The sequence below is a fragment of the Trichomycterus rosablanca genome, chromosome 14, assembly GCF_030014385.1.
Source record: "Trichomycterus rosablanca isolate fTriRos1 chromosome 14, fTriRos1.hap1, whole genome shotgun sequence".
Lineage (NCBI taxonomy): Eukaryota > Metazoa > Chordata > Actinopteri > Siluriformes > Trichomycteridae > Trichomycterus > Trichomycterus rosablanca.
In genome coordinates this window covers 36,111,012-36,136,541 of record NC_086001.1, presented here as the reverse complement: position 1 = coordinate 36,136,541, position 25,530 = coordinate 36,111,012, and the positions used below count along the sequence as shown (strand labels likewise).

Sequence of the window (25,530 nt, the reverse complement as noted above, 5' to 3'; positions counted from 1 at the left end):
CATTAAACAGCCACAAGAGGGCGCCACAACATAATAATAATTTTATTCATATTAAAAAAATGTTATAAATCTCCAAAAATGCCACAAGAGGGCGCCATCATAAATATGAAATGTATTATTTTGTTAAAATAAACGCCACAAAAGGGCATTTCATAAATCATAAATCAATGATAAAACATTATCACAGGAGGACGCCGTCTCAGGTATGAGCTTGTGGCAACTCACTAAAAGTGCCACAAGAGGGCGCCACCATGAAGCCTCATTTTATTTTCCATCACGATCACAATATTCTTTGCTGTCGAAATGCATTCAAACAGCCACAAGACGGCGCCACAACATAATTTTATTTCCATTAAAAAGTGTTACAAATCTCCAAAAACACCACATAAGGGCTTTTTATAAATCATAAATATACATTTTGTTTTCCAAGAGGACGCCGTCTCAAGTATGACCTTGTTGCAACTCACAACAATGCCACAAGAGGGCGCCATCATGAAGCCTTATTTTATTTTCCATCACGATCACAATATTCTTTGCGGTTGAAATTCATATTAAACGCCACAAGAGGGCGCCACAACGTAATAATTTTATTCCCATTAAAAAATCTTCAAAAGTGCCACAAGAGGGCGCCATCATGAAAATAAACACCACATAAGGGCATTTCATAAATCATAAATCATAAATATACATTTTATTTTCCAACATGATCACGAGAAGAAGCCGTCTCAAGTATGACCTTGTTGCGACTCACTAAAAGTGCCACAAGAGGGCGCCACAACGTAATAATTTTATTCCCATTAAAAAAATGATACAAATCTCCACAAATGCCACAAGAGGGCGCCATCATAAATATGAAATGTATTGTTCTGTTAAAATAAACCCCACAAAAGAGCTTTTCATAAATCATAAATCATAAATATACATTTTGTTTTCCAAGAGGACGTCGTCTCAAGTATGACCTTGTTGCAACTCACTAGTAGTTCCACAAGAGGGCGCCACCATGATTCACTTTACCTTCCGACATTTATTCATTCATTGATTTGCTGCTGTTTGAGTCGGTCATCTTCTAGACCTTCATCGGTGGTCACAGGTCACAGTGACAGCAGACCGAAAGAAATCAGACGACTCGGTGTTAAAGATACAACGACGTTTTTATCGAAGAAAAGGGAGAAAATGGAAAAATATACATTTTTTTTTATACATTCGAGGAATGTTCCATTTATGACAAAAAAAAAAAATGAGAATTTACATTTAAATACAATTCATAGGTATAAATAAACACCCCGTAAAGAAACCGAACGTTTAAGCGTCATCGCATCCGAGCAACAATCGAGCGTACTGTAGTACTTTCATGATTCCAGTGCTGAGTCAGTACAAAGAGCGGAACCTGGCAGTCACGGAGCAGGGCGGAGTCCGAGATTAAAATTAGAATAAAGATTAAAGCGACCGGTGCCGTAGTGAAGAACATCGTCTGGAGTCTGGAGTCGAACCGATATTTTTAGTGTGTGTGTGAAAACAGAGTAAATCCATAAACCTGGTGTGTGTTAAACACCGAGTATAAAACACTCACTCACGATGTTGACGTTTTGTTTAAATTAGAATTTCCTACGTACAAGCGCCGAGTAACACCACACCATACGGTTTCTCATCTACGAATCAAAATACTAACCGAATAACACTAAATACTCCAACCGAACCGAACCGAACGTTTTGTGTTCAGCGGGACGCGATCGAGCCGAAACGTTAGGACCAAACGCCGAGACTAAGTGTGGAATAAGCGTCAAATCCAGCCTCGCTGTTTCACTTTTAAACTCGCGTTGCGGCTCGAGCTTCTGAGAAACCGTGAGAATCAGGATCGGAGTCGCTTTTATCGCCTCGTATCAAACAGTCCGTCTCACTGGAGGAGCTTTGGTGTCTGGTGCCGGGACGTTTACCGGCAGGTCCGTCCGTGTGTGGTGGATTAAATCCATCTCTGCCGCCCATGAACCCGTCGCCGGCCCGTGAGCGCCGCCGACCGTTGAAGGAACCACCATCAGCCCAACATTTTCGAGGGCGGTTCACCGGGATGAACGGTTTCGCGGGACGTCATCGGGACGAACGCCGAGGAGCCGAAACGTTAGGACCACCCGCCGAGACTAAGTGTGGAATAAGCGTCAAATCCAGCCTCGCTGTTTCACTTTTAAACTCGCGTTACGGCTCGAGCTTCAGAATCGGAGTCGCTCTTACCGCCTCGTATCAAACAGCCCGTCTCACTGGAGGTGCTTTGACGTTTACCGGCAGGTCCGTCCGCGTGTGGCGGATCATCCTGCAGTTCGTCCCGGGGCCCTCGTAGGCGCTACAGGAGTCGACGCTCGCCTCGTCGCCCGGGATCAAAACCATCTCTGTCGCCCATGATCCCGTCGCCGGCCCGCAAGCGCCGCCGACCGTAACGGGAACCGCCATCGGCCCGACATTTCCGAGGGCGGTTTCACGGGACGTCATCGGGACGTACGCAGAGGAGCCGAAACGTTAGGACCGCCCGCCGAGACCAAGTGTGGAATAAGCGTCAAATCCAGTCTCGCTGTTTCACTTTTAAACTCGCGTTACGGCTCGAGCTGCCGAGTCTCACTGGAGGCGCTTTGGTCTCCGGTACCGGGACGTTTACCGGCTGGTCCGTCCGTGTGTGGTGGATTAAAACCATCTCTGCCGCCCATGAACCCGTCGTTTCCGAGGGCGGCTCACGGTCCCGTCTGATCTGCGTATTCTGGATCTGGGCGTTACCCCTCCGCGTGGTCAAACCGCTATAAAAATTGAACCTTAAATTCTCACTTAATAAAGTAAAGCACTAAAAATGGACGCCTTTATAAAACACCAGTACAAAAATGCAGCCGCTGGACACCACAGTTACAGGAGCGTAAATCAAATAAAAACCATTAAAAGTAGTGAACCGTTATCGAGGACGTCCGTTGAGGTATTTGTGCCTTGTGCGTCTCCTCCCGTCCCGGAACCCTACTGGAAGAACCTCAGCCCGGCCACCAGGAAGAACTTCTCCAGGAAGATCTCGGAATCCAGGACGGCGATGTGGGCGGCGCGGCCGATCAGCGAGTTGGCGGTGTTGGGCAGCGCGTGGATGACGTTGTAGCGCACCAGGTTGCAGCTCTGGTTCTGCAACACGGGGACCAGCAGGTTCTCGATCATCTCGGTGTACACGGGGCCTGGGCGGACGAGGAACGAGGAGGTTACGCTCACGCTCCGAGCGGACGAACGTAAGGGGATTCGAACCCACACTCACCCATCTGCTTGTCTTTCAAGGCGGTCTTGCACATCTCGATACGGGCCGAGTGGTAGGGCACGTAGCGGTCCTGCAGCGACCCCACCAGCACCACGTTCCTAAAGAACTGCAGACCTGAACCCGGCGATATAAAGACGTCACACATACGATTAAACACCGAACAGGGCGGGAATAAAAGGGACGCGCTCCTGACCTGCTTTCTTGCTCAGCTTGTAGAGGAACGTCTGCCGGGGGTCCGAGTGGTCGCGGCACGTCAGCTGCAGGAGCGACCCGGACTTCTTCCACTTCTGCATGAACCAGAGTCCTAGGGCAGAAGAGACCCGGACGGGTCAGGGCGGATCGATTGGGAACGGGGCGCGGCTCAGAACGGCGGGCGTACCTGTGTTGACGAGGGCCGAGCTGTTGTACAGGGTGCCCAGGTGGGGCCCGGACAGGGACAGGAAGGTGTGCAGCCGGCTGACGTAGCACTTGAACCGGGGCCTCGTCAGGACCGAGCGGACGATCAGATTCCCCAGGGAGTGGCCCACGAAGCTGGGGGAGGGGGGGGAGGTAGAGAGCACGAGGTGAGATTACGAGGTACGAACACGGGTCACGGGGGTCGTCTGGTTAGCGCACCACCACCTGCTGGTAAGACTCTAGCTTTGCTTGAGGTAACGTACAGAAAGCGCTAGCCTAGCCCGCTCACTGTTCAGAACGGCAGCCATGCTATCAACCGGTCGAGTGTCTGCGCAACATTGATTGGCTACCATCCGAGGGAGGGGGGGGTGTTAGGTTGGGTTGGGTTGTGTAGTGTTGGGTTGTGTAGTGTTGGGTTGTGTAGGATTGTGTAGGATTGGGTTGTGTTGGGTTGTGTAGTGTTGGGTTGTGTAGTGTTGGGTTGTGTAGGATTGTGTAGGATTGTGTTGTGTTGGGTTGTGTAGGATTGGGTTGGGTTGTGTAGTGTTGGGTTGTGTAGGATTGGGTTGGGTTGTGTAGTGTTGGGTTGTGTAGGATTGGGTTGGGTTGTGTAGTGTTGGGTTGTGTAGGATTGTGTAGGATTGTGTTGTGTTGGGTTGTGTAGGATTGGGTTGGGTTGTGTAGTGTTGGGTTGTGTAGGATTGTGTTGGGTTGTGTAGTGTTGGGTTGTGTAGTGTTGGGTTGTGTAGGATTGTGTAGGATTGTGTTGTGTTGGGTTGTGTAGGATTGGGTTGGGTTGTGTAGTGTTGGGTTGTGTAGGATTGGGTTGGGTTGTGTAGTGTTGGGTTGTGTAGGATTGTGTAGGATTGTGTTGTGTTGGGTTGTGTAGGATTGTGTTGTGTTGGGTTGTGTAGGATTGTGTAGGATTGGGTTGTGTAGGATTGTGTAGGATTGGGTTGTGTTGGGTTGTGTAGGATTGTGTTGTGTTGGGTTGTGTAGGATTGTGTAGGATTGGGTTGTGTTGGGTTGTGTTGGGTTGTGTAGGATTGGGTTGGGTTGTGTAGTGTTGGGTTGTGTAGGATTGTGTAGGATTGTGTTGTGTTGGGTTGTGTAGTGTTGGGTTGTGTAGGATTGTGTAGGATTGTGTTGTGTTGGGTTGTGTAGTGTTGGGTTGTGTAGGATTGTGTAGGATTGTGTTGTGTTGGGTTGTGTAGGATTGGGTTGGGTTGTGTAGTGTTGGGTTGTGTAGGATTGTGTAGGATTGTGTAGGATTGTGTTGTGTTGGGTTGTGTAGTGTTGGGTTGTGTTGGATTGTGTTGGGTTGTGTAGTGTTGGGTTGTATTAGGTTGTGTAGGATTGTGTTGTGTTGGATTGGGTTGGGTTGGGTTGGGTTGGGTTGGGTTGTGTAGGATTGTGTTGTGTTGGGTTGTGTAGTGTTGGGTTGTGTAGGATTGTGTAGGATTGTGTTGTGTTGGGTTGTGTAGGATTGTGTTGGATTGTGTTGTGTTGGGTTGTGTAGTGTTGGGTTGTGTAGGATTGTGTAGGATTGTGTTGTGTTGGGTTGTGTAGGATTGGGTTGGGTTGTGTAGTGTTGGGTTGTGTAGGATTGTGTAGGATTGTGTAGGATTGTGTTGTGTTGGGTTGTGTAGTGTTGGGTTGTGTTGGATTGTGTTGGGTTGTGTAGTGTTGGGTTGTATTAGGTTGTGTAGGATTGTGTTGTGTTGGATTGGGTTGGGTTGGGTTGGATTGGGTTGGGTTGGGTTGGGTTGTGTAGGATTGTGTTGTGTTGGGTTGTGTAGTGTTGGGTTGTGTAGGATTGTGTAGGATTGTGTTGTGTTGGGTTGTGTAGGATTGGGTTGGATTGTGTAGGATTGGGTTGGGTTGTGTTGTGTTGGGTTGTGTAGGATTGTGTTGTGTTGGGTTGTGTAGTGTTGGGTTGTGTAGGATTGTGTAGGATTGTGTTGTGTTGGGTTGTGTAGGATTGTGTTGGATTGTGTAGGATTGGGTTGGGTTGTGTTGTGTTGGGTTGTGTAGGATTGTGTTGTGTTGGGTTGTGTAGTGTTGGGTTGTGTAGGATTGTGTTGTGTTGGGTTGTGTAGGATTGGGTTGGGTTGTGTAGTGTTGGGTTGTGTAGGATTGTGTAGGATTGTGTTGTGTTGGGTTGTGTAGTGTTGGGTTGTGTAGGATTGTGTAGGATTGTGTTGTGTTGGGTTGTGTAGGATTGGGTTGGGTTGTGTAGTGTTGGGTTGTGTAGGATTGTGTAGGATTGTGTTGTGTTGGGTTGAGTAGTGTTGGGTTGTGTTGGATTGGGTTGTGTAGTGTTGGGTTGTGTAGGATTGTGTAGGATTGTGTTGTGTTGGGTTGAGTAGTGTTGGGTTGTGTTGGATTGGGTTGTGTAGTGTTGGGTTGTATTAGGTTGTGTAGGATTGTGTTGTGTTGGATTGGGTTGGGTTGGATTGGGTTGGGTTGGGTTGTGTAGTGTTGGGTTGGGTTGGATTGGGTTGTGTTGGGTTGGGTTGTGTAGGATTGTGTTGTGTTGGGTTGTGTTGTGTTGGGTTGTGTAGGATTGTGTTGGATTGTGTAGGATTGGGTTGGGTTGGGTTGTGTAGGATTGGGTTGGGTTGGGTTGTGTAGGATTGTGTTGTGTTGGGTTGTGTAGGATTGTGTTGTGTAGGATTGTGTTGTGTTGGGTTGTGTAGGATTGTGTTGTGTTGGGTTGTGTAGGATTGTGTTGTGTTGGGTTGTGTAGTGTTGGGTTGTGTAGGATTGTGTTGTGTTGGGTTGTGTAGGATTGTGTTGTGTTGGGTTGTGTAGGATTGTGTTGTGTTGGGTTGTGTAGTGTTGGGTTGTGTAGGATTGTGTAGGGTTGTGTTGGGTTGTGTAGGATTGTGTTGTGTTGGGTTGTGTAGTGTTGGGTTGTGTAGGATTGTGTTGTGTTGGGTTGTGTAGGATTGTGTTGTGTTGGGTTGTGTAGGATTGTGTTGTGTTGGGTTGTGTAGTGTTGGGTTGTGTAGGATTGTGTTGTGTTGGGTTGTGTAGGATTGTGTTGTGTTGGGTTGTGTAGTGTTGGGTTGTGTAGGATTGTGTAGGGTTGTGTTGTGTTGTGTTGTGTAGGATTGTGTTGTGTTGGGTTGTGTAGGATTGTGTTGGGTTGTGTTGTGTTGTGTTGGGTTGTGTAGGATTGTGTTGGATTGTGTAGGATTGGGTTGGGTTGGGTTGTGTAGGATTGTGTTGTGTTGGGTTGTGTAGGATTGTGTTGTGTTGGGTTGTGTAGGATTGTGTTGTGTTGGGTTTTGTAGGATTGTGTTGTGTTGGGTTGTGTAGTGTTGGGTTGTGTAGGATTGTGTTGTGTTGTGTTGTGTAGGATTGTGTTGTGTTGGGTTGTGTAGTGTTGGGTTGTGTAGGATTGTGTAGGGTTGTGTTGTGTTGTGTAGGATTGTGTTGTGTTGTGTTGTGTAGGATTGTGTTGTGTTGGGTTTTGTAGGATTGTGTTGTGTTGGGTTGTGTAGTGTTGGGTTGTGTAGGATTGTGTAGGGTTGTGTTGTGTTGTGTAGGATTGTGTTGTGTTGGGTTGTGTAGGATTGTGTTGTGTTGGGTTTTGTAGGATTGTGTTGTGTTGGGTTGTGTAGTGTTGGGTTGTGTAGGATTGTGTAGGGTTGTGTTGTGTTGTGTAGGATTGTGTTGTGTTGGGTTGTGTAGTGTTGGGTTGTGTAGGATTGTGTTGGATTGTGTAGGATTGGGTTGGGTTGGGTTGTGTAGGATTGTGTTGTGTTGGGTTGTGTAGGATTGTGTTGTGTTGGGTTTTGTAGGATTGTGTTGTGTTGGGTTGTGTAGTGTTGGGTTGTGTAGGATTGTGTTGTGTTGGGTTGTGTAGGATTGTGTTGTGTTGTGTTGTGTTGTGTAGGATTGTGTTGTGTTGGGTTGTGTAGTGTTGGGTTGTGTAGGATTGTGTAGGGTTGTGTTGTGTTGTGTAGGATTGTGTTGTGTTGTGTTGTGTAGTGTTGGATTGTGTTGGGTTGTGCGTCTACGCAACCCTGATTGGCTACCAAGGGTGAGAGTGGCAGAAACAGCCCAGCCGTCGGGAGGTGAACTAGTCAGTGCGCTCGCCCTCAGTGCAGGTCCCAAGCAGGGTGGGTCACTAAGTTTTCGGACAGACCCCTAAATGTACTCTCTGGTTTATCGTGTTAAGTGTGAGGGGGAAGAAGAATTACCTTATTCTGGAGACTGTGAGATTGTAGATGTGGATGTATTGAACAATTTCGTCCAGCAGTCTGTCAGTCATGGACTCGAAGTCGGCGAAGGTGTCATTCTGGAACGATAAAAAAAAACCTACGATATGTGGTCAAAAGTAATGGACACCCTTAGAGACACTCTAGTGGCCTCTACTGAGCCTTCACAGAGCTCCATCACGATCGGCTGTCCGAATACTTTTGGCTATAGAGTGTTTTAGATAAACTCGGGGGGTGTGGGGGGTGTAGGGGGTGGGTGGTTGGTTGGTTACCTGGTTTCGCTCCGACATCAAGAACTCGATCCGAGCTCCAGGCAGGCCGAGTTCCAGGTAGGTCTTCACCAGGCGTAAATCTGCGCTGTTGCCTGTAGGGAACAAATCCAGGTTTGGAGGTTTGGTGCCAGTCTGAAGAAGCGTGTCGACCACATGACCCCAAGTCTGACCAAACCTCATTAGGTTGTGTTGTGCTGTGTTGTGCTGTGCTGTGTTGTATTATGTTGTGCTGTGTTATGTTGTGCTGTGTTGTGTTGTACTGTGCTGTGTTGTGCTGTGTTATGTTATGCTGTGCTGTGTTATGTTGTGCTGTGCTATGTTGTGCTGTGCTATGTTGTGCTGTGTTGGGCTGTGCTGCTATGTTGTGCTGTGCTGTGTTGTGCTGTGTTATGTTATGCTGTGCTGTGTTATGTTGTGCTGTGCTATGTTGTGCTGTGTTGTGTTGGGCTGTGCTGTTATGTTGTGCTGTGCTGTGTTGTGCTGTATTATGTTATGCTGTGCTGTGTTATGTTGTGCTGTGCTGTGTTGGGTTCTGCTGTGTTTTATGTTGTGTTGGGTTGTGTTGTGCTGTGTTTTATGTTATGCTGTGTTGGGTTGTGTTGTGTTGGGTTGTGTTGTGTTGTGCTGTGTTATGTTGTGCTGTGCTGTGTTGTGCTGTGTTGTGCTGTGTTATGTTGTGCTGTGTTGTATTATGTTGTGCTGTGCTGTGTTGGGTTATGTTGTGCTTTGTTGTATTATGTCGTGCTGTGTTGTGCTGTGTTTTATGTTGTGCTGTGTTGTGCTGTGTTGTATTATGTTGTGCTGTGCTGTGTTGGGTTATGTTGTGCTTTGTTGTATTATGTCGTGCTGTGTTGTGCTGTGTTGTGCTGTGTTGGGTTGTGTTATGTTGTGCTGTGTTGGGTTGGGTTGTGCTGTGTTTTATGTTGTGCTGTGTTGGGTTGTGTTGTGTTAGGTTGTGTTGTTCTGTGTTATGTTGTGCTGTGTTGTGCTGTGTTGTGATATGTTGTGCTGTGTTATGTTGTGTTGTGCTGTGCTGGGTTGTGTTGTGCCAGGGCTCTAGACTAACTTTTTGCACTGGTTGCACTGGTGCGCCTAACTTTTTTTCTTAGGTGCACCAGCACAAAAGTTAGGTGCACCCTAATTTTCAACTGCATCGCATTTAACACCTTAGTTTTACAGGTTCACTTGTTTTTTCGCTGTCCATATAGGCAATATTGACTTGTAAATGATTAAATAACAGTCTGGTCAACATGGCCTCGTCTGTTGATGTTTGTTGCTGTCTGCCGCTGAAAGGCAGTGGGGAGAGGGGACCCATGGGCAGTGCATTTACTGCGGCATGTAATGTGTTTTATAGATGCATTGTGCTTTTCATCCTTTCAATTCAAAATGTATTAGAACCAGTCACAAATACAATTTTGACGGCCATGGTTTTCCCATGCTCTTTACAGTTAATTATAGTATTATAATCTCATTATAGTACACTATTATAAAAATTATAACAATAATAATAGAGTATATCTATTCATGTACAGTCCTGCTCACCATTATTGGCACCCCTTCATTTTTTGCATAACCTGTACAATATCTTCAGAAATAAATGGAAATGTACCAAATTTATATTATCAGGATTTTTTAATTGGAGGTCCAAAGTAATATAACGAAGAACATGGTTTTTCAGCTTACATGTTGTCATTTTAAAGAAGAAACAGAAAAAAACAGCATGTGCAGTAATAAAGGCACCCCTCCTTAATATTTGGTTGCACACCCTTTGGCAGTGATGACAGCCTCCAAACGTTTCTTGTAGCCATCTATAAGCTTCTTGCACTTCTTAGCTGGTATTTTCTCCCACTCTTCCTTTGCAGTTTGTTCGAGCTCTTGAATGTTTGCAGGGTTCTTTTTCCCAATGGCAGATTTCAGCTCACCCCACAGATTTTCAATGGGATTGAGATCAGGACTCATTGCTGGCCATTTTAAAACAGTCCATTTCTTCCTTTTCAACCATTCCTGCGTGCTTTTGGATGTGTGCTTTGGGTCTTTGTCTTGCTGGAGGACCCATGATCTTCGACTCAAACCAAGTTTTCTTACACTGGGTAGGACATTTTGCTCTAAAATCTCTTGGTAATTCTCCGATTTCATGATTCCTGTGATACGGTCGAGGCCCCCAGTACCAGACGCAGCAAAACAGCCCCACAGCATTATGGATCATCCACCATGCTAAACTGTAGGTAGGGTGTTCTTTTCCTTATACGCTTCATTGCGCCGTCTGTAAACAAACTGTTGGTGTGCATTGCCAAAAAGCTCTATTTTTGTTTCATCGGTCCACAGAACATTTTCCCTGAAGGATTGTGGTTTGTCCAGGTACTCTTTGGCAAAGTTGAGTCGTTCCTTTTTATGTCTTTTCTTCAGCAATGGTTTCTTTCTTGGCCTTCGCCCATAAAGCTCTGCTTGGTTTAGTGTGCACCGTATGGTACTTGTTGAAACCAAGACCCCAGACTGTTCCAGGTTGGCCTTCAGGTCTTTGGATGTTTGACATGGTGTTTTTTCCACCATTCGCACCAACCTTCGAAGACATCTCTCATCAATTTTCCTCTTCCCTCCACGTCCAGGGAGGTTCTTGACTGTTCCATGCTTGGCAAACTTCTTAATAACATTGCGCACTGTTGAAACAGGGATACCAAGGTCTTTGGAGATGGCCTTATACCCTTTGGAGGTCTTGTGTTTGCTAATAATAGCACTTCTGATGTCCTCAGACAGCTCCTTTGTCTTCACCATTGTGACAAAGGAACAGGGAATAACTTGTGGCTTTTTAAAACACTGAAGTCATCATTCATTGGGTAATTAATGTCACATGGGCACTGACAATTTATCACAGGTGATTCTCATTTGTGATTTAGCACAGGTGAGTCAAAATGTGTTTCCATACTGATTTACTGTAAAGGGTGCCAATACCAGTGCCACAGCAAGCTTTAGGTTTTTCTATTTTTTCTCTCCCATTGTTGTTTGTTTTAAATGTTGTTTATCATTTGCTCTTTTGTATCAAACACAAGTTCCCTATAGAAAAAAGCTGTTACACTTGATTCATTTTTTTCCAGGAGATATTCCACATTATGTACTTAAACTTCATGGGTGCCAATAATGGTGAGCAGGACTGTATGTATGTATGTATATATATATATTGTTTTTTTTTATTTTTGTGTGTGTGTGTGTGTGTATGGGGCTCTAGTGTTAGAGTGTAATCTTAAATAAAGTGCATTATATTATCGGCTTTACTGGATCTTTTACACAGATTCCCAAAATCGATTGCGGTGCACTCATTGTGTATTTTGATTACATGTATTCTAACACTTCACTGTCTTTTAGTTATTTTTATATTTTACTTAACGAAAATATTATTGTGTTTTTACTTTCGCTATCGTCGCACTTAACCACTAGCATTAGCCTATTGCTACTAGAGGGTCGGCTCACCACTGTTACGGGTCTCTTGCTGTGTGGTGATGAATGTGTGGGAATAAAAGCACACGACAAGGTAGACTTCACTGTAACGGTTTAGTCAGGACTTCAGTAAGCGTTACAACACTTTAAACTGCCTAGCTCCAGAAACCGAACTTTTATACTTTGGCCGTCCGGCGAGTCTCATATACAAAACTAAACTAACTGAACGTCCGGTGCTGCATTCTGATTGGTTGAGCTGAATGTCGCTCACATATCACCGATACAATATTGTCCCGCTCTTCACTGTCTCTGATTGGTTTAGACCATGATATGGGCCTAATGTGTGTCTGTTGTTGAACCACGGGGAGACTTTCAGAGTAGCGGAGACTTTTTTCCCCTTGAACTGCTGGTCGCACCGGTGCGACCTGAGATTTTTTTTAGTCGCACCATTGAGAAATTAGGTCGCATGTGCGACCAAATTGGTCGCACTCTAGAGCCCTGTGTGCTGTGCTGTGTTGTGTTGTGTTGTGCTGTGCTATGTTGGGTTGGGTTGGGTTGTGTTGTGTTGTGCTGTTGTGCTGTGTTGTGCTGTGTTGGGCTAAAATGGAACCGGAAACCAAAAAAAAGAAGAAATGTCTGGCCTCACCGTCTAAACCGTGGACACAGACGATGAGATGAACCCCCTCGTCAGACTTCTCCTCATCCAGGCAGAAATATGGTACAGTGGAGGCCAGCTCCATCACCTCGCTGTACATGAAGCCGGGAAGCTTGAGCTGCTTCAGTTCCTCTTTGGCTTGTACGAACCTTAAAAAAACCACAGAACTACCCGGTAATTCCCAGAAGAACCAAACAGCTACAACGGTACGAACTATTTAAGGACTTACGCTCTCATCTGGTCAGAAGGAGCGCTGTTGTACCAGGGCTGAACGCTTCTGGTCAGCACTTGCTCCTGGGGTTGAGGTTGCAGGCAGGTCAAGGGCGAATACGGCTTTCTAAGCCTGTCCAAACTCAAACGACTACAACTGAGACCTCCAGACTCGGCCGCCTCGCTCCTGTTCGCCTCCTCGTCCGTCCTTTCTTCTTCTGGAAGACCGTTGACGAAGACTTCCCCGTCTGTGTCCTCGTAGTAGCCGTTCTCGATCATCTCGTGGTTCTCTTCTTCCCCTTTCTTGGGGCTGGTCTCCAAAACGCAGGGGCCGGACCGTGGACCGGAGTGATTCTCCAGTAAACCTTTATGCACCGAGTCTGTCCCGGGAGCACCGGGAACTGGGATTAATTTTGAGTCTTCTTCAAACCGGGGTTCAAAGAGCGCAGACTCAGATATCTGGGTAGCCTCGACCTTATGGAGAACTGGATCCACAGGATGGTTCGGGAAGGCTCCTCGGTGAGCCGATGATCTAACTGAGAGAGCAGGGAGGCGGACGTCAGGTCCTTCCTCTTTGTGAGACTCGAAGAAGGACAGGGGAACGGATGCTCCATCCTTATGGAGCGCTGGATCGACAACGTGGCTAGCGGGGACGGCGGGAAGGGAGATATCAGCTCCCTCAGAGAAGACCAGCGTCTGCTCCTGCACGATGGCACTGCATTTCCGGTCGAGAGCCTCGCCGTCTGCGTCCTCGTCAGACGGGAGGGAGTTTATGGAGGTCAACGAGGACTGCACGCCGCTCACGCCGCTCGTGCTCTCGAAGTTCGGCGCCTCCGGTACGCCTGACCCCTTGGACGCGGGGCTGAGTTGGGGCGGCTTCAGGGCCACCGGTGATTGGAACCATTCGGAATTTACCTCAAGGAAGGTGGACGCGGTTTGCGCCTCTGGTGCCAGCTTTGTGGCGGAACTGGGCTCGCTTTCGACGCCCGAGTCCGAGAGGCGCGGGGACGCGTTCGGCATGCAGTGACCCCTCGAGGTCTCCGGCCCCCGACTCTCCCAGCTTCGAAGCTCAGCCTCGCAGCATTCCGTCTGTGTGATCTCCGGGACGTCTCCGGGGAAGGGAAAGGGAGCGGTGACCGGTTCTTTGTGGTAGGAGTTCTGGACGTGAATTTTTTGGGTCCCGACAGGGACGGCGGCGAACTTGGCTGCCTGACCGGTGGTCTGCGCATGCGGACTTGAATGACTCGAGAAACCGTCCTTCTGCGCGGTAGTGTCGTTCGTAAGACGTTGCGTCAAGAGACTTGCCGAAACGTCATTGTGGTTCCCCTGAGGCTCGCCATCCTTCGACCTCCCGCCCGGTTCGTCGTTAGACACCTTGAGGTGCTTGTACCCCGTCAGGATCACCGAGTCCTTGGAGCTCTGTTTGATCATCTTCTTGGAGTTCTCCGCCTTGCCGTTCTTCTTCAGCTTGATCGATCTGGCCTTGGATTTGTAAGGCGGCTCGTTCTCCTCGTGCCAGCTGACGGCCTGGGCGGCGTGACGCGGTTCCTGGAGAGGACTGAGGGCACCTGCAGCGCCGGAGCTTGGCTCCTTCGGTTGGGGTTTATCGGATTTGGATGAGCCGGAGCCGCTCCTGGTCGCGCTGTGCCCGCCCAGCCACGGACCGTCACAGTCTTCGGGGGGGGGGGGGGGGGGGGGGCAAACAAAAATAAACAAACAACAAAAGGAAGATTTTAAAATTGAACCAAGGCAGTGATCACAATATCTATTGGGGGACACGCCCCCCCACCAAAATTCCCCCCACTTTTAAATCAACATATCCCCCCCCCCCCCCACCCACACACACACGCCCTGGTAGATCCCCCCCCCCCATCACACAATGTTTAAATCATGGCTATGGTCTTGTATATAAAAAAAAATGTCTACACTTAACACGGACACCAGGATTCGTTTCAGCGGGAATAACAGGCAACCCTGTCCTGTCCAACCACCCTCCCTCAGACACCAGCCAGGCTGGTAGGACCCCCTCTCTGTGGCGGTGGGTTGGATTATTAGACTGCTGCGCCACTCAAGGACAGTTTGGGAGTCTAAAGTACAGAGATAAGCAACCCGGCTGTCGTAAGCACATAAGAAACAAAAGTCAGCACAGAATGGAGGTTCCAAAGTCCAACACTCAATGTGATTTGACTAGAGCAGTATAAAGGGAGGCGCACAGTTCTGCTCCTTGTGTACGCCTCTAACGGACGTAGGTTATGACTAAATTGTGTTATTAAGAGCACTAGGGTCATCTAAAGACTTATTTAGGTATAAGGACGGTAGTAAAACTGTACACTGATGAGATAAAACATATCAGGGTGAGGGATGTGTTAGATGTCGGGCTGATGGTGGTTCCTCGTACTTCAGAGAATTTGATAAGAACCGAATTTGAAGCGGCGCTCACAGGAGTACCCGCTGACGCCGGTCCGAGTAAGGACAAGGAATCGACCGGTTACTCACTGGCGCCTGGTACGAATCGACTGTGGCAAATTACTACTATCGACGAAGGAAGGTCGACCATTCTGAAGAAACCCCCTTTCCTCCAAAATTAAGTGGACAGCAAGTGGAAAAGACGCCACCCAGATGCACAAACAAAACGAACCCTCGGTGACGGACTCCAGATAGCGGTCCTCGAAGATGACGGGCAGCGAGCCGACGTCCCCGTCGAGCTCTACGCACTCCACGGGAAGCGGCGGCAGGGAGAGGAAGTACGACGAGTTCTTGATGGCTCCGGTCATCTGCTGGTGGCTGTGTGCGCTGTCCACGTACAAAAACGAATAAACAGCGTTAATAAACCTGCGCACTCGGTTCCGCCTGTAGTACAGACTGTACGCGGCTACTCACTGAAGCTCCTGGAAGGCCAGGGCGTCCTGTCGTGGGTGTTCCAGGCAGAAGAAAGCCTCGGCGAACCTCTGCACCTGCACATTCACGACATATCATTTACAACTCCCCGATTATCCCTTATCTTTCTCTGCGATCCATCTTTTTTTGGCTCACTTACCCTCAGGGTGTGATGTTCCCGGGCCAGCAGGGTCGACACGTCCTGCCGGAGAGAGACCGTCTCCAGGAACTGGCCCCACAGAGCCATGAGAAGCGAGCACAGCTGGGCCAGGTTCATGTTGACCGTCTCGGCCAGCTCGTCCGGGCTGTCGGCCTTCTGCTGCGGGACGCCACGCAGGCGCGGACGAGAGAGTGACCAATCATGAGAGAGGATTCTAATATGAACTATAGGAATCGGTCAGATTATCACTTAGGATTGAGGCGCCTCGGTTGGGAGCATTTCAGGTGATCTGAGAATTTAGACACGCCCTCGTCTCGGGAGTGTAGGATGGCTAGTACTGAAAGGTAACGTTACACTATATAATCAAAAGTATTCGGATGCCTGACCGTGAGCTTGCTGGACATCCCATTTTGGAGGCACAGCGAGATATTCCGCTAGCACACCAGCGCCGAGATTCTGAACCCCTCGGTTCCAAACTCGCCTTGCCACCGGTCGACTGGGCGCCATCTAGCAGGCATAATCGGCAGTGCCTGCAGCAGACACGCTTCTGCTAGGCTAGGGCGGGATGACCGGAATACGTGGGTGGGGTCTTCACACGCTGTGTAAGGGCCCTGATTGGCGGATGAAGAGCGTTCCTCAGAAAGAAAGCCTCGGTTGACGTTCCGATTCATTCTAAAGCTCTAAAGAGCAGTGGGGCTGGGTTAGGGTTAGGGTACAGGGGGCACAGTCATGCTGGAACAGGAAAGGGCCTTCCCTAAACGGTCTACGAGGTCCCTCCCACCTTCACATCCACAATTCTTACCAATAATAAAGCAAAGTAGGGAAAATATTCCTCAACGTACCTTGACTTGTTCGCAAAGCTCTTGAAGACGCGCCTCCACGTCCAGTTTTTCTACAAAGAGGTTTTAAAATCCGTGAGGAGCGTCACAGAGATTAGCGCTACACAAGTGAGATCTACCAGAAAGAGCTAGCGCTAGAGCTAGAGCTAGGAATGAAGAGAACGTAGCAGCAGAGCAGAAAAATAAGAGACTGTCCAGGTTCTGAACCCCGACCTCGATACAAGAGCTTCTCTAAGGAAGGGAAGAAAAAAAGACAAGGCGAGCGGGAAGAGGTTGACGGTCAGCTGACGTACCTACGCGGGCGTGTCTCTGGCCTCGGGGGAAAGGTCTTCTCAGTACCCGCTCGTAAAGGACCTGCATGCTGCTTTTGGCTAGTGGTGGGATTTCAACATATAGGCATGTTTAAATGAATACCAGCTCGGGACACGCCAAGCTAGCGAGGTTAGCGATGGCTGCTAACGAGTGCGTGTTCAAGTACAGTGGTCTGATGAGTAGGCCTGCACCGATCCTGTTTTTTTATTATTATTTACGCTCTGTAAAACGATTGGCTGGTCTGAGGCAGGCGAGGGATCACGGGGGTCGGTGCGCGACTCTCCGTGCGCTATACAGATCTCCATACGGAACTGCCGGGTGAACAGAAGTCGGAAATACAAATCGGGGAATGGGATATGACTAAATCGGGGGGGAAATGATCGGTCTGATTCGAACAGCCCGGTTCGGATCTGTGCATTCCTACTCATTAGAGGGAGTTCCAGTAAACAACCTGATGGGGGGGTTGCTATTCAGCAACGTGCAACATATTTATATTTATGAAATGTAAACAATCTATAGGCTTAAAAATATTGCAACACATTCCAAAAAAAGTAAAATAATTTCAACAAAAAGAAGTTAGGACAGGTAGGACACCTTCTTGCTTCCTGCACCTTCAGGGACTTCCTTATCATCTGTCGTAAGCGTATCTGCGATCGAGAGGCCAGGCCGAGCGTTCGCCAAAAGAAACCAACGGATCTGAACTGCTGATCTCGCGTTTGCCAACATACACGAAGAAACCAGGTGGCGCCGATTTTATTAGTTCCCTTTTAGAGTCTTCGAAGTTTCTGCTCGTAGCAGCCAATCGGAGACGACTCGCAAGGGCTGCATCTCTTAAGATCTTCCACTCCTGGGTCATAACAGAGGGCGTCTTGAAGAGCCAGGGCGTCCTTTATCTCCGTGCCATGGAGAGCCTGCCAGCATCCCGCTCTACTCTTGTGTACGGAGAGACACACCCTGATCCCGCAGGCTCTCAGACAGGGGATTTGATTAGTTCCCTTAGTTCCTTTCTGAGCCATCGAAGGGTCTGCTCGTTCGATCCTCCCTCGATGTAGGCGCCCAGCTCAAAAAAGTCGACTCTCGATCGACCGCCTGAGGTAACTAGAGAGCCGAGGTATTGTCAACTTGGACCGTCCCCGAGTCGGATCCCAACGGAAACGAGGATCCTCGGACCTCGGATAACGGCGCAGCCTCTCCGACGATGGGATTTGATTCGTTCCCTTAGTTCCCTTCTGAGCCATCGAAGGTTCCGCTCGTTGGCTTCCACTCTTCGCCAAAGTAGGAGCCGTTCAGGGACGACAAGCACCGGCTGCATCTCTCTTAAGATCTTCCACTCGGCCTGGTCTTGGTCGTCAAACCGTCGCCCTTATCTCCGTCCCATGGAGAGCCTGCCAGCATCCTGCTCTACTCTTGTGTACGTAGAGACACACCCTGATCCCCATTACCCCCTGTCTCTATGCACCCTTAGAGGTCTTATTGCATCAGTTTTGAGATATCCCCTTCCGGCACCCTCCCTCGATCGATGAGCCTAACGTTGTCCGTGTAGGCGCCCAGCTCTGGCGAAGACTCGACCGCCTGAGGTAACTAGAGAGCCGAGGTATTGTCAACTTGGACCGTCCCCGAGTGGATCCCACTGGAAACGAGGATCCTCGGACCTCAGATAACGGCGCAGGCTCTCTGACAAGGGGCTTTGCGACAAGTGGTGGAGTCTTCCAATGGTTCGCTTCAGCATGAGGTCACGGCTGAGTTGATGCGCCAGTATGCAATCTAGGAAATTACCCAGCTAGTTCATGACCCGGGTCTAGACTCGGGCAGTATGGCGGCAGTGACCCGTGCTTCTCCTCTGGCTTGTTAAGGACCACAACACCCCTAACCGTTACCTTAGTTCTGGGCTATGCTGGTAAATAATTCTCATTGCACTCTACCAGAGCGCAGGCTCAGCCTTCTGCCTGGATGGCATTCCTGGAGCAGACGGAATTAAGGGCCTTGCTCAAGGGCCCAACGGTGCCTGCATAGCCTGGATTCAAACCGACAATCTTCTGGTCGACAGCCCAAAGATCTACCAACTAGGCTCCCACTGTGAGCATTCTAGTCCACGGAGTCACAAAGGAGTCTTCTGGACTACCCCCCAACCTTCGGGTCCTGTATTGTACATTTTTTGTAAATATGAGCAAAGCCACAAAACTAACGTACCAAGGTCCAGGAGGGGGGACGAAGGGACGCTCCTGACGAGGGCGGCGAAGTACTCGTGGAGGCCGTGGTAGGCCAGCAGCAGGCTGGCGCAGAGGCTGTGGTGCAGGGTGAAGGCGTGCTGCAGGCACTGATCCGTCACCACGAAGCTCTTACCCTGCAAAATATCAAGGCGTCCGTGAACTTTAGGTGCCTCATTTCAGCAAGAGCCAACCACGGCACCTGTTTAACAGCTTTTATTACCCCAACACCCCTTACCGTTACCTTGCTTCTGGGCTACGCTGGTAGATAACTCTCGTTGTGCACGTATACACCATACGGCCAAAAGTATCCGGACACCTTACAACGAGCTCGACGGAGACCCCCATTCCGAAACCGCGAGCATTTAATATGGCGGCACCATCCTCTTTTTTACTCGCTTGCCTGTGGGAATTTATGCCTCTTTAGTCTTAGGTGTGGGTGTGTTTGAGTGTCCAAATACTTCTGTCCGTATTGTTTCCCTCCCAATTCAGTCGTATCCGATTACCTGATTGCGCTACGCTTCCTCGGTACTGATGTTGACCTCCACTCTGACTGAGGAGAGCCGTGACTAAGACACGCCCCCTCCTTCCTTTCACCTGCACTAGGCGAGTTCATATGTGGATCAGCTTTGTGTACGGAGAGACGCACCCTGTCCAGCTTCTTTGCTTTTGTGATGATCCAATAACGCTGTTTCTTTTTAGTATCTGTGTCTGTGTGTGTGTGTGTGTGTGTGTGTGTGTGTTAAACCAGGCTTACATCCGAGGACAGCTGCTTGACGTAGCCGCTGCCGAACACCACACTCTCCAGGACGGGGACGGTGGAGTCCTTGCAGGGCGCCGGCGCGTTACGGTTCAGCCAGGTGCTCTTAACCAGCCGGGGGAAACTGCAAGAGAGAGAGAACGGAGCGGGGTGGATGAAATATTACAGCTACTGGGTGGCTGGGCGCCCCCTAGAGGGTTGGCGGTCAAAATCGGCCACGAAAAAATCAAGACCGGACTGGAAAGTCCACCAAAGGACGGGGTCGGAGGGAGCGCCTGTCGGGCGGACGTACGCCCTCCTCGTACACGATTGGGTTCCAATTTCGGCACAAACACGACTAGCCGATGGCGGGTGAAAAGAAGCGACTGGGAGATTCTGATGGTCAGAAGTACTGCACTGTTAAGCAGGCGGTTCCCGGAGCCAGGGTCGGGCCCTTGAGCGAGGCCCTTAACCTCGCCAGTAATCGCTGAGATCGTATCCGGTCAGAATTAGTTACTATGGATACAAGTCTCATGCCGGTTTTACTTCGATCTCCCCCGCCTCCCGAGGTACGTACCTGATGAGCGGCTGGTGCAGCGCCACCAGCGAGGCGTGGACGCTGACCGAGACCACGGAGAGGTGGAAGTAGTCGAACATGACGTTGATGTGGTGGTGGAGGCCGCGGTGGAGGTTGAAGTGCAGGCGCAGGGTCCGGCTGCTGATGCTCTGCAGGGAGCCGGGATCCTCCGGCCTGAGGGGGGAAGAAAACGTCAGTGAGTCCTGGTTCGTCCTGAGGTTTAAGGGCCTTGCTCAAGGGCCCGACAGCGGCGACCTGGGGGTTTTACCATCTACAATCCATAACATTATTAGCAGATTCAAACTGCGTACGTGTAGTCGCCGTCTGTGAAGTAGAGCTCCAGAGAGAGTTGAAAGTCCATCTCGTTCAGAGACTCCTCCACCTTCCTCTCGTCCAACAGCATCATGGCCTTGAACACCAGGACGTCGTTGACGACGATCTCCTCGTTCTTGTAGAGGATCTGGAAGGTCTTGCTGGAGATCACGTCACCCTGCACCGATGCCGGGAAGGCCAGATCTGAATCTGCAAATAAATAAATATATAAACAAATGAAGTGGATTTGGGCGATCCGTCCCATTATTTATGGCAAATCCTTCCGAGGTCCGTCTGTGAGCTGCCTTCACGGGTCAGGTCCCTCCACGGATGTCCGATGGGGATTAAATAATTAGGGATTCAGAGATTCGCTGGTCCAGTGTCGTTTTGGTGCTTTGCTTGGGGTCACTGCTGTGTTAAAAAGTGACCTGCTGCCCAGGTCTGAGTTGAAAAAAAAAAAAAAAAAGGGTTGAAAAGACTTACTAGTGGGATGAAGAAGACTGGCCTCTATCCTGTGAGGGATCCGAGCCGGCACCTTCAGACCGCCGCGGATCTGATAGAACCTGTCAATCAACAACGGGAGGTTAAAACGGAGCCAGTAGTGAGGAGTTCATTAGTTCGTTACCCGCTCCGTCAAAGCCTCTCTTCGATTATTACATTATTACCTAACAAGGGGTGCTGAGGTAAAATCTTAGGATTTTTGTGGTAAAATCTTAGGATTTTTGTGGTAAAATCACAGGATTTTTGTGGTAAAATCACAGGATTTTTGTGGTAAGATCTCAGGATTTTTGTGGTAAGATCTCAGATTTTTTTTGTGGTAAAATCTTACAATTTTTGTGGTAAAATCTTAGGATTTTGTGGTAAAATCACAGGAGTTTTGTGGTAAAATCACAGGATTTTTGTGGTAAGATCTCAGGATTTTTGTGGTAAGATCTCAGGATTTTTGTGGTAAAATCTCAGGATTTTTGTGGTAAAATTTTAGGATTTTTGTGGTAAAATCACAGGATTTTTGTGGTAAAATCTCAGGATTTTTGTAATAAGATCTCAGGATTTTTGTGGTAAAATCACAGGATTTTTGTGGTAAAATCACAGGATTTTTGTGGTAAAATTGCAGGATTTTGTGGTAAAATCTCAGGATCTTTGTGGTAAAATCTCAGGATCTTTGTGGTAAAATCTCAGGATCTTTGTGGTAAAATCTCAGGATCTTTGTGGTAAAATCCTTTGCGTATCAGCCAGACAAAGAAAGAACCTAGAAATTGAGACTAACGACCAGTCAGGTGGTCAGAAGGTCAAGGAACTCGGCACCCAGCTGGGTTTTAAGCCCACTTGGTGCAGCAAGTGATGATTGACTGGGTGTAAAGATCCCTGATCAGTCAATTTTACTTTGCACTGGCAGGTGAGAAAGTCACGTCCAAACTAATATTGTAGCCTCACATGACGTTATACTTAGCGTATAACATGAGCGTGTGTCAGATTCCTGTTTCGGTAACTAAACTATGCGGTGCAGGTTACTCCTCAACCCTTCGTGCTCGGACATGATTTGTATCCCGCTCGGGCGTCGCCGGGAGGTCGGAATCACATGAGTTCCTTTTATAAAAATACTTCACATAGTTTCAGATCACAGGTTCAGATCTTTTATTGGTAGCAGTAAGAGAAGCAAAGAGAGGTGAGGGGGGGTAAAGGGGCGCACTTACCCTCTCTGGAACAGATCCACATTGTAGAACTTGTGAAGCTCCACAGAGAACTCCACAGTGGCCTGGACCTCACTCATGCTGGGCTTCGAATGTCAAGGGACGCCGAACTTCACGTCAATCGCGGCATAACTGTGAAGAAAGAATCAGAAGTTGAGTGTCGTTGTAGTCATTGTGGCCCAAGTCTTTTATCTAGGTGGGATGTTTATTTCTGCTAGACCGGCCTGCCTGCGCTCTAGACACGCCCCCCATTGAAATAGAAGAAAATCATCTATACGGCCACAACAATTAGTACAAACTTATAAAGAACATGGAACAACGTCCTATGGGCTGATGAGTCCAAGGTCATGATCACATCTTCTGGTGTGGGGGTGTTGATTCGGGTTTGTCTTGTAGCCACATGAGCTAAGAAACCTGAAGTCAAGATCTTAGGATCACTTTTGTGACAAGATCTTAAGGGTTTTGTGGCAAGATCTTGGGATTCTTGCTGTAAGATCTTGGGATCACTTTTGTGGCAGGATCTTGGGATCACTTTTTGGCAAGATCTTGGGATCACTTTTTTGGCAAGATCTTATGATTTTTGTGGCAAGATCTTGGGATCACTTTTGTGGCAAGATCTTGGGATCACTTTTGTGGCAAGATCTTGGGATCACTTTTGTGGCAAGATCTTGGGATCACTTTTTTGGCAAGATCTTATGATTTTTGTGGCAAGATCTTGGGATCACTTTTGTGGCAAGATCTTATGATTTTTGTGGCAAGATCTTGGGATCACTTTTGTGGCAAGATCTTATGATTTTAGTGACAAGATCTTAGGATTCTTGCTGTAAGATCTTGGGATCACTTTTGTGGCAAAATCTTGGGGTCACTTTTGTGGCAAGATCTTATGATTTTTGCAGCAAGATCTTAGGATTTTTGTGGCAAGATCTTATGATTACCATGGTAAGATCTTAGGATTCTTGCTGTAAGATCTTAGGATTCTTGCGGTAAGATCTTGGATCACTTTTGTGCCAAGATCTTAAGGGTTTTGTGACAAGATCTTGGGATCACTTTGTGGCAAGATCTTAGGATTACCGTGGTAAGATCTTAGGATTCTTGATGTAAGATCTTGGGATTTCTTAAAATGCAGAGTGGCCACACTGGTAAAGATGGTCGTTGATGTTACTGGAATGTCAGGGTGGTTTTATTTAGTGCTGGTTTGACTAAATGAGTTAATTCGCTTGTTGGTGGAACTTTACCAGGATCACGCCATTAATATTAAGGACTGATTTGACCTGAAAACGGGTGGGAAAGATACACGTAGCATTCGGGTTAGCTTGTGTTAATGCTTATCGCACCCATATTGAGGCAAAACAAACTAGAGAACCGGGTTAAATTGACTGACTGACTAGCAACCCGACCTAGTCAGCTCACCCACGTTAGTCTGGTTATAGTAGAACAACTAAACTGACCAAGTTCGCTCATTTCTGGCCAAATTTAGGATAAACAGGGAAGGGAAACGGGATAGCAAGCGGCTAGCTGCGTTAGCCAAATGAGACCCGCTTTGCATTCCGGTTCACATTCGCGTCTAAAATGCAAAACCAGGGACGAACAAAAGAGAACGGATGGTTTCGGTCGGTTTGCGGTATACATACCTACATACATACCGCGTCTATACCGTCCGGGGCTCCGGTCTAACCCAGGCAGCGGAAGGCTCTGCTGTATGTCCTGCGGTCACTCGGAGACTCTTCCCCGCATAGCAGCGGAGCAGCTCGGATCACGAACCTTCAGCGCCGCACGCTGAGAGGAGACGAACCTGTTCCGTCCAAATATCATCCTAAATTCATCTGTTTTAAAGCATTCTTGCAATTAAGGGACGTTTTTTTATTCCCGCAACACAACCACGATGAGACTGGATACCGTACAGGTAGTTAACAGTGTTCCGCACAGTACAGTGCAAGCAAGACGCAAGTGTGACGTCACAACATCTCAAGTAGCAGGCAGTGACTCCTTGTTTCTACACTCACTGTCCATGTTATCAGCTCCACTTACCATATAGAAGCACTTTGTAGCTCTACAATTACTGACTGTAGTCCATCTGTTTCTCTTCATGCTTTGTTACCCCTGTTCACCCTGTTCTTCAATGGTCAGGACCCACCACAGAGCAGGTATTATTTAGGTGGTGGATGATTCTCAGCACTGCAGTGACACTGACATACATGGTGGTGGTGTGTAAGTGTGTGTTGTGCTGTCCACTAACTGTCCACTCCTACCTAGTCGGCCCACGGGGCGCTGTCGGCTGGATGTATTCGGTCGGTGGACTATTCTCAGTCCAGCACTGACAGTGAGGTGTTCAAACCTCACTCATACCAGCACAACACACACTAACACACCAGCACCGTGTATGTCAGTGTCGCTGCAGTGCCGAGAATCATCCACCACCTAAATAATACCTGATCCTGTGGGGGTCCTGTGGGGGGTCCTGACCATTGAAGAACAGGGTGAAAAGGGGTAACAAAGCATGTAGAGAAACAGACAGACTACAGTCAGTAATTGTAGAACTACAAAGTGCTTCTCTATGGTAAGGAGGTGGTCGTAATGTTATGCCTGATTGATCTAACAGCATATTATATCATTAGTAATCCTGGTAGCTTATCCGGATGCCCCAAGGGAACCCTTATAGGACCCCCCACTAACCAGCTGATCTCTGGGAGGTGGGTCATTCTCGGCACAATTACAGTGACGTGGTAATAACATGGTAACGTGTGTCGTACTGGTTCGAGTATGTATATGAAAAAAAACATCCAGTAAGTGGCAGTTCAGAGTAAACCGACATGGCTTATGTACCGAAATAGCATCAAAATAATTTTAAAAAATGCTAAGGATAGCATTAAAAGAGGCTCTGGGGTCTCAGGGGCCCCAAACAGGAGTGCATTTGTATACAATTAAAGGGATTAGAACACAAAATAACACAAAAATATATTAATATATCATTTATTTGCAGTTTATATACAATTAGAAGTATCAAACAGTCGTGAAGCATCAAGCTAATAATAAAAAAAAATGCTAAGGATGTTTCGCAAGCTGTTAAAGAGGCTCCTGGGGTCTCAGGGGCCCCAAACATGAGTTTATACGTATACATTAAAGGGATTAGAACACAAAATAACACAAAAATATATTCATATATCATTTATTTGCAGTTGAAGCATCAAACTAATCGAAAAATTCTAAGCTAAGGATATTTTGTAAGCTATTAAAAAGGTTCTGGGGTCTCAGGGGCCCCAAACAGGAGTGTATTTGTATACATTAAAGGGATTAGAACACAAAATAACACAAAAATATATTCATATATCGTTTATTTGCAGTTGAAGCATT

General features: G+C 48.0%; 1 protein-coding gene across 2 annotated transcripts; it reads right to left on the bottom strand.

The window, feature by feature from the left end:
* Positions 1 to 1,132: 1,132 nt before the first annotated feature.
* fam135a (family with sequence similarity 135 member A) lies at positions 1,133 to 23,908 on the bottom strand. Of its 2 annotated transcripts, none has more exons than XM_063008267.1 (20): positions 23,811 to 23,908; positions 22,183 to 22,311; positions 20,972 to 21,051; positions 20,488 to 20,698; positions 20,177 to 20,350; positions 19,618 to 19,744; positions 18,844 to 18,997; positions 16,635 to 16,712; positions 16,345 to 16,394; positions 15,503 to 15,661; positions 15,346 to 15,419; positions 15,104 to 15,258; positions 12,485 to 14,138; positions 12,247 to 12,404; positions 8,169 to 8,260; positions 7,879 to 7,976; positions 3,651 to 3,802; positions 3,465 to 3,575; positions 3,272 to 3,385; positions 1,133 to 3,194 (listed from the first exon to the last, which is right to left on the bottom strand). In XM_063008267.1, exons 2-20 carry the CDS (start codon positions 22,257 to 22,259, stop codon positions 2,989 to 2,991), a joined length of 3,924 nt encoding a protein of 1,307 aa, XP_062864337.1. In that variant the 5' UTR covers positions 22,260 to 22,311; positions 23,811 to 23,908; the 3' UTR covers positions 1,133 to 2,988. The 2 variants fall into 2 exon arrangements, with proteins under 2 accessions (XP_062864337.1, XP_062864338.1); XM_063008268.1 differs by having other exon boundaries at positions 15,503 to 15,658.
* Positions 23,909 to 25,530: the final 1,622 nt, after the last annotated feature.

Excerpts from the sequence above, each read along its gene's own strand:
- fam135a (XM_063008267.1), bottom strand. The coding sequence starts at position 22,259 with ATGAGTGAGGTCCAGGCCACTGTGGAGTTCTCTGTGGAGCTTCACAAG. Across the intron at positions 16,713-18,843 it reads GTCCCCCCTCCTGGACCTTG|CCAAAAGCAGCATGCAGGTC; the intron begins GTACGTTAGTTT and ends TCCCACCACTAG. Across the intron at positions 8,261-12,246 it reads CTGTGTCCACGGTTTAGACG|GCAACAGCGCAGATTTACGC; the intron begins GTGAGGCCAGAC and ends TGTTCCCTACAG.